The sequence below is a fragment of the Tachysurus vachellii genome, chromosome 18, assembly GCF_030014155.1.
Source record: "Tachysurus vachellii isolate PV-2020 chromosome 18, HZAU_Pvac_v1, whole genome shotgun sequence".
NCBI classification, from domain to species: Eukaryota; Metazoa; Chordata; class Actinopteri; order Siluriformes; family Bagridae; genus Tachysurus; species Tachysurus vachellii.
The window spans coordinates 5,475,426-5,484,087 of record NC_083477.1 but is presented as its reverse complement, the minus strand read 5'-3'; the positions used below and the strand labels follow the sequence as shown (position 1 = coordinate 5,484,087).

The 8,662-nt window shown below is 35.6% G+C and overlaps 1 protein-coding gene across 2 annotated transcripts; it reads right to left on the bottom strand.

Moving 5' to 3' along the window:
* Positions 1-5,218: 5,218 nt before the first annotated feature.
* Positions 5,219-7,612, bottom strand: nkiras2 (NFKB inhibitor interacting Ras-like 2). Of its 2 annotated transcripts, none has more exons than XM_060892848.1 (4): positions 7,522-7,612; positions 6,620-6,744; positions 6,304-6,545; positions 5,219-5,836 (listed from the first exon to the last, which is right to left on the bottom strand). In XM_060892848.1, the coding sequence occupies exons 2-4, from the start codon at positions 6,711-6,713 to the stop codon at positions 5,594-5,596; spliced, it is 579 nt and encodes a 192-aa protein (XP_060748831.1). In that variant the 5' UTR covers positions 6,714-6,744; positions 7,522-7,612; the 3' UTR covers positions 5,219-5,593. The 2 variants fall into 2 exon arrangements, with proteins under 2 accessions (XP_060748831.1, XP_060748832.1); XM_060892849.1 differs by having other exon boundaries at positions 6,620-6,734; positions 7,522-7,555.
* Positions 7,613-8,662: the final 1,050 nt, after the last annotated feature.

The following is an 8,662-nucleotide window of genomic DNA, read 5'->3' as shown; positions in this document are numbered from 1 at the left end:
AAATGGGAATTTAGCCATGATTTTTTACCTTTCTCTGTGCCACTGGCCATCTAACTGTCTGTCTCAGTGTGTCCTCCTTGCTCTTGGTTAGTGTTGACTTAATGCCACTGAAAAGGTCTGTGACATTTTCTCGCTATTTTTTCTCCCCCTGCAATCCGGACGAGATTGATTCTGTGTAATGGTACGTCTTGTAGGACAGAAGGCAGCCATGGAAACATCAGTTGCCAGCGGTGACAAGACAGACGAAAGCATTTTGCAGCACATTTGGTGCAGTGCATTTAAAAGCGATGTGGAGGAAGCATACGTTCTCATGCGGTAAAGGAATACTCTAGTGTTTCTCACACTAATCTCTAGCTCTCTGCTCTGTCTGTAGTGTACATGTCATTACCCCGAACAAGACGTTCGATATTTACAAACCTGTTAAGCGATGAATGTCTAAGGACAGTCACTGAATGTTTAAGCTATTATATATATATGTATTTATTTAACGTAATTAAAATGGCAATAAAGGTTTCAGGATAAGACAGACATGAAAGAAGAAATCTCTCCAAAGCTGGTACTTATGTAGTTTTGTTTCCAAGCAATATAGTTATACAGTGGTGTCTACTAGGGGTGCAACAAATCATCACTATCTGTATCTGCTACTGTATCGTGTCTGGGTTCAAATTTATGCCACCAGAAACACTAGGAAACACTGAGCGAGGTAAAAAAAAAAACAGGTAGAGACGGTAGCACTTTAGATTCTGCCTCTGAAACTTCTTCGACCTCAGCTACATACTGTATGTCAGCTTCATAAACGAGTGTTTTTGAATTGTGCTTAATTCCATTTATACTCCAGCTACTTTCAAATGAAGTCTGTTCTATTTCTCTGAAATTAGTAGCCTACTTTATATCGCTGTAACCCTGACCAGGCAGTTACTGAAAATGGATGGATGGAAGGATGGATGGATGGATGGAAGGAAGGAAGGAAGAAAGAAAGAAAGAAAGAAAGAAAGAAAGAAAGAAAGAAAGAAAGAAAGAAAGAAAGAAAGAAAGAAAGAAAGAAAGAAGGAAGGAAAGAAAGAAGGCGGGAAGGAATGAAGGAATGAAAGAAGGAAGGAAAGAAGAAAGGAAAGAATAAAAGAAAGAAAGTTTGTCTGTTATTGTCCGGAAAAAGTCTCTGAAATGTTATGATGATTCATACTGATACAGTTATTTACAAAGAATTTACAGCTCTTCTTTTCTCCGAATATTTTTATCATGGTGTCGCATGCAGTCTTCGGTACACATGCTGACAAACACTAGAGTATTCCTTTAGTCAGCTTCTATGATGCTGAGTGATTTCTCTTCCCACACACACACACACACGCACACACACACACACACACACACACTTCCTCTCTTGTCACAATGACACATATTCATCAATAAGCTCCTACACATGAGTTTAGAAACTGTTCAAACATTCATGCATGCAGCTACATTCACAAATCACAAGCACATGGTCCAAAAGCACAAACTAACATATCCCTCACGTCCCACGCACATTCCTCTGTATAAGCATTTCATCAGGACCGAGTGCTGAGTATCTGTAGTGTGTCTGAGTCTCTGTCTGTCAGTCTGTCTGTCAGTCTGTCTGTCTGCCACCAGCGCTGTTCATAAATCAGATCATAGCGGGTTTTTCTAAAACATAAAAAGATGAACTGATTATCTTCTTTAAAGGGACACGGCCAGTATCTGTGGATAGAAATACAGCTTGTTGTGTTTTTGACCCAGTAACACAAAAAAGGATGAAAGATTGTTCTTTTATTTGTTTTGCTGGGTTTTTTGTTCTGTACAGAGCATGAGTGAGAGTGAGTGACAATGAGAGAGTGAAAGAGTAAGAGAGAGAGAGAGAGAGAGAAAGAGAGAGAATAAATCAATTGGATCTTCCTTACAGCAGTGTGCCTGTTGTTTCTGGGGTTCATGGGAATGTTGGTTATCGACTGATTTGTCATTTTTGCCTTGCATCAAAATAACAAGTGTCAAAACAGCTGGAGGGCAACCTGGAGGCTTAACCCTTCTCCTTTGTCACACACTCTTGCTCTAAACCTGGAAAACTTTCAAATCCCTGAGCGTCTACTTTCATATGAGCTTCATATTAACCACCAACGTGGAGTAGGACGCTTATATAGAATAAAAAAAGTTAAAATCACCTCTAAGGTTCATTACACTAGCGAAAATTTCTTCAATATGGAGAAATATATCTAAAATTTCTTCTAGGATTGGTGTTATAAATCAGCTATAGGATTTTTCACCCGTTTTTAGATGCTTTTTCTTTTTTCTATGAATAAATAAATAAACAAACAAACAAACAAACAAATAAATAATACTCAGAATAAATTAGATTATTTTCTCTCTGTTATCAAGTGAAAATAATCTAATTTATTCTGAGTATTATTTATTTGTTTCTTTGTTTGTTTATTTATGTATGTATTTATTTATTTATTTATCAGGTAACAAAAGCGATACTGAGACCATCTAGATAGCTCAAGAACTAGTGACTGAATGTTTGTAGGATTTGGGTGGAATTATCATCATTAACAGGGTCAAAGTCACAGCAAGGTCACTTTGTCTGAAATAGTTTCTTCTACTGAAAACACTACATAAATACACAGTTTTGTTTTTTTTTTTTTGTTTGTTTTTTTTTAATCAGTTTAACTTTTTCACTTGAATGGGAAATATAATAAAGTATGAATATATTCAATTCAATTCAATTTATTTGTGTGGCACTTTTAACAAATCACAGTGTCTCAAAGCAGCTTTGCAGAAGTATAGAAACCGTATAAACATTTTAAAGTATAAAGTTTAAGATTAAGTTACTATTTATCTCTAATATTTATCCCGAATGATCAAGCCTGAAGTGACGGTGATGAGGAAAAACTCCCTGAGATGATATGAAGAAGAAATATTGAGAGGAGTCAGACACAGAAGTGAACCTCATCCTCATGTAGATGACACTGAACAGGAAATAATGTCAATGTAAATAATGTCCTTTCTACAACAGTTTGTAGTCGAGTAGAATTAAAGCAACCAAGAGTTCATTACACACTTAACACTAATTCCTTCCTGATGACGGCTTCGTGTCTACACCGATGAAGACATAACAAAATATAAAGCTGACCGACGCAATAGTAGGTCAAAGTCGGACATCTTACAATTCATCTTGATAAAACATACAATCATGTTTTTTTATATGTAAATATTTGCATTAAATTAAATAAGGTTTCAGGTGGTTTATGATCTCTGTTCCACATCCGTTATTTCGAATCTGTGGCATCTCTACTTGCTCTAATTGTATTTTTTGCAGTGTAGGTAATTAGTTTTTATCTATTTGGGCTAACATAGCTTTTTAATTTATTTAATTACTTACGTTTCAATTCTTTCTTTATTATAAGGTATTATTATAATAACTACATGAATATTCAATATTCTTTTTAAAGGTCTGACTTTAAAACTGAAACTAAATTAAATCTGTTCAAAAGTCTAATACATCCTGCTGCCGTAAAGTGGATCAGGTGACTAGCTCACGTTAGGGAGGTGGTAGGAGAGTAGTTACGGTGTTGGATTACCAATTGGAAGGTTGTGAGTTCAAATCCCAGGTCCACCGAGCTGCCTCTGGGCCTCTGAGCAAGGCCCTTAACCTTTAATTGCTCAGTTGTATAAAATGAGCTAAAGAAAATGTAAGTCACTCTGCATAAGTGTGTCTTCCAAATGGTGTAAATGTTAGCTGTGCACTTAAACACTAATACTGTGAAAATAGAAAACAAACATCCACTGAGTGTGTGAAGGCAGCATCTTATCTGATGTTAAAACTGGGAGTTTTCATTTATTTTATCGTTTCCCAAATGTTATATTTCCAAAGCATTTACATTTCTCTCTCTCTCTCTCTCTCTCTGTCTGTCTCTCTTTCTTTCTTCTCTGTCTGTCTCTCGCTCTTTCTGTCTCTGTGTTTCTCACTTTCATTGTTCCGTCTCTTTCTTTCTGTCTTTCTCTCTCTCTCCCTCCCTCTCTCTGTCTGTCTCTTTCTTTCTTCTCTCTGTTTCTCACTCTTTGTCTCTTTCATTGTTCTGTCTCTTTCTTTTTGTTTGTCTGTCTTCCTCTCTCTCCCTCTCTCTCCGTATCTTATTCTTTCTTCTCTGTCTGTTGCTCGCTTTCTGTCTCTCTTTCATTGTTCCGTCTCTTTCTTTCTGTCTCTCTGTCTTTCTCTCTCTCTCTCTCTCTCACACACACACAGACATTTTTATCAGAGATATACTGCCAGGTGTGAGCAGCCCCCATTTTAAGGTCACTGCAGGCTTAGCCAAGAATGAAATGAAATACCCGCCCCATAAAAAATGAGATAAAGGGCAAACAAAGCAATTCTACTGCCGTCTCTCCACGAAATAACACTGACATGATCACAACAGGGTTCAGAGCCAAATCGACTCAGTTAAAGCAGTAAACGACTGGAATACGGGAGACGTGACCTTCGCTAAGATTTGTTCACTTTCTTGCTGGCTGCTGGGGTAAAGCGGGTCAGCCGACTTCTGCCTTCGTCTATATAATCACATCAAATTAGCTTCATTTAAACAAGAGGCTGAGAGGATATGATGATGTCACAATACGTATTTATGAGAATTGTGACAGGAATCATCAGTACAGTTATAGCTCCTTTATTACAATAACAAGCAGCTGATTGGACACTAAAATACAGGAGAAAATAAGAATAAGGATAGGATAAATATATATTGAGCAAAATCTGCAAAAAACATGACTACGCTTCAGAAATTGCGTAAACAGAGAATAGGATGTAAACAATAAACAGCAATAAAATATGTGTAGTTTTAGTCTCAGTGGTTCCAGACTTTTCAGACTTATATATTTTTAATTTTATATTTGCTTCTCCATCCTTTTCCATATCGCGCTCTAAGTCTTTAAAATGACTGACGTTGTGTTGCAGGAAGCTGACGTGTGTGTTTTATTCTCTGAAGTAGGCTTTGTACAGGAAATAACACTCTACAGAGGGACTGCGTACAGTATATCCTGAAGGGCTACGGCACTGCAGAGTTTTAATTTGTTAGCCAAAGTATGTGTTCTGAACTCCGCACACACACACACACACACACAAACACACACAAATTCAGCACCGAGAGAGAAATGTCACTACATTCTATGGTATCAGCATTCAAGTCAGATTAGATGTATAAAAATAAAGACATACCTTCATAAAACATTTAATGCCATGTATAAGGACACAAGCAGAGGAAATATAAACAGTATATATTTAAGCTGACTGAATGTCAAGAAACCCCAGCCTGAGCTGTAACATGATTGTGGAGTCAGTAACATCAACCGATCATTTCTGCTTCGGTTCACATGTGTGTGTTTTATGGAGGATGATAAATGAAGCCTTAACATTCCTGTCCTTCATTAAAATAAGAACAATAATATGCATAAAATAAACCCTTATTAATCAAAGCTAGGATTCAGTCTTTCATACCAAAGGTATTTGTGAAAACAGCAGTCACGTCTTCATGTTCCTCTCTGGCATATCTGCTCCTTCTGTGCACTTTTTCGTTCCCTTCCTGCTCGTCTAGCTGTCCTGAGAGCCGCTGCTCTTGTTCTTGTTGCGGCTCAGAGGGAAGGTGGACTTGCTCTGCGGTTGGGTCATCTTGCTAGCAAGGTGGACAAAGGGCTCAATAAGAGAGCGCCTGTCGGTCACCGAAACCTCCCAGAGCCGGACTTTCTCCTGTCGAGCCCACTGCTGAGCCGCCTCACTTTCCACTCTCCTCTGCTCGGCCATGTCCAGCTTATTCCCCAAAACCACGATCGTCACCTGCACAAAGACAAGACAGATAACAGGTCAAGAGGACGGATAGGATAGAAATCTTAAGATAGATTAAATGGCTTAAATATTTAATGACTTAAATAGTCATTTTATCCATACAGACATCCATATAATAAACAAACAAATAAATAAAAAAATGGCCGAATTATATATTTACATATTTGAGCGACTGAAGAAAAAAATATTTTAGGGACAAACAGAACTAAAATCAAAAGTATAAGAGAGTGGTAAGTTAATGGTATTGTTGCCTCATCATGGTTTTCTTTAAAAAAGTGATATTTCATGCTTTGAGGTAGATATAATAAATAATAATATAAATAAAAACTGTCTGGAGAAGGAGACAACTATTAGACCATTCATTTTTTATCCATTAAATACCTGACGTAAGTAAGGAACCAGAGATCTCTACATTCTAAGACTCTGGTGTTATAAATTTATACGGGTCAGACTCTGACCTCTTTCTTGTCACGGCAGCGGTCGATGTCTTTCTTCAGAGCCTCCATTCGCTTAAAGGACTCTTTGCTGTCGATGCTGTAGACCAGCACAAAGCCGTCAGCAAACCCAAAGTAATGGCGTGGGAACTCGACACCATCACGCAAACCCCGCGTGTCGTAGAAACGCACCTGCTCCCGTGTGCCTCGGTCTGTCTCCACCGAGCCTATGTAAATATCCTCCAGCGTCTCCATGGCCTCAGAACCTACCACAAAAACATACCGTAACACTTGTTGGAAAACCCTACAACTCTAGAAACATTTTAAAAGTAATACTCACCGGCAACATGATTTCCGTACAGTAACTGTTCAAGGATGGCCGTCTTTCCGACAGATGCCTGGCCACACACCACCACCTTACAGCTCTTTCCCATGATCACTCTGTACACATTCACCTCATTGACACTGAAACAAAGCATGGATGATAAAAGAATCTTACGACAGTGTTTTGCCCAAAATTATTAAATTATATATATTATTAATTATATAATATTATATAATAAACACTATATAATGTCATTTATTATTATATTATATAACATTATACATATATAATTAATTATATAATATTATATAATAAATACTATATAATATTTATTATTATATTTAATTTATTATTTATATAATTATATTTATTATTATACTATAGAATATGATAAAATAAATATATAGAATATAGAATAATATTTTATAATAAATATTATAAAATATTATTCTACAACTATTAATTATATAATAATATTCTATCATATTTATTCGATAATAAAATAATAAATAATATTATAGCATATTATATAATTAATCATCATTGATTATTGTAATTATTATAGGAAAGGTTTTAATAACTACAAATGTTAACTTTAAGACGTAAACACAAAGCTTCATCGAACAAAATCTATTTTCAAGATTATTAATGCACAAGTAGCATTATACTTTTAATAAGTGATGATGTTACACTCTTCTGTTTCTTTATGTTAGTTTAAATTACAGCAAAGGTTTCTGTCCAGTTAAATCACACTGCTAGCATTTATGCTAAGCTAACTGTTAGCACTCTCACATCTGTAAGACATGAACAGCTGTCTACATGCAATAAAATTAATATTCCATCGCTGTTCGTTTCTCAAACAATCATTACTGAGCTTGTTTCAATAAAAACCCCACAAGATAACAGAAGATACATACAGGCGAAAAGGTAATGAAGCTTCCGTGCTGTACTCAGCAACAGCACTTCCTGTTTACACCCGCACATAGGGTTGCCAGGTCTGCGTTGAAATCCTGCTCATTTGTTTTTTTTTCCCATACAAACTTCATACACTGCTCTGTAGTAGTAATAATGTATTGTACATATAATGCATATGTAATAACAAAATATTAAAAACACGTACAAATTTCCTAAATAGCTTGTAATTATGTCCTAAAACGATTCTCTATCACCAAGATTCCTATAAATATATTAAATAGACCTAGAATGAGTTGACATACTCAAAATACTATAAATCTAAATACGATATAACTATAAATGAATGTAAATAATGAAATATGTGTAAGATAAATGGAACACGTATGGATGGTAAATATATGTCTATACAAGCATGTTCTAGTATTTATTTATTTTTTTTTTTACTTAATTAAAGGACAATATATAATACTAACCATCAAAACATCGTTAAATCTGCTGTTAAACAATCAAAACAATCAGATTTGAGAATTCAACGGTGCTTTGGAATAAGTTACAGTAATTAGTGCAATACATTAATGCTTTCTGTTTTTTTTCCCTAGTGAATCGAGATTTGTGAAAACCTGGCAACCCAGTAACACCCTGTCCTCGCGTCTGCAGGAGAAAGAAAGCTGATGAATAAGGACAGAGCACCATCTAGTGTCAACACAATAAGCTGTGAACTGCAATACGCGCTTATTCACTTCATATTACAATGCAATGACACTTCTTGAAATCATTTCTTCCACCATTGACACGGCTACAGAGTTTAAAGTTTGGTGTTAGTAAAATTCTGATGTCTGTTTTGTTTTAGGAAGGTGCATTATAACAGATTTAATTCCCAACACAACATATTAGAATGAATGATTATAATATAAATAGCTATACATCCGAGTAGGGATTTAAATAAAGCACAATTGCTTAAAATTGCTTACAATTGTTTTGTGCAATTGTGCTTTACCAATTGCACAAAACAATTGTAAGCAATTTTAAGCAATTGTGCTTTATTTAAATCCCTACTCGGATGTATAGCTATTTATATTATAATCATTCATTCTAATATGTTGTGTTGGGAATTAAATCTGTTATAATGCACCTTCCTTTCAC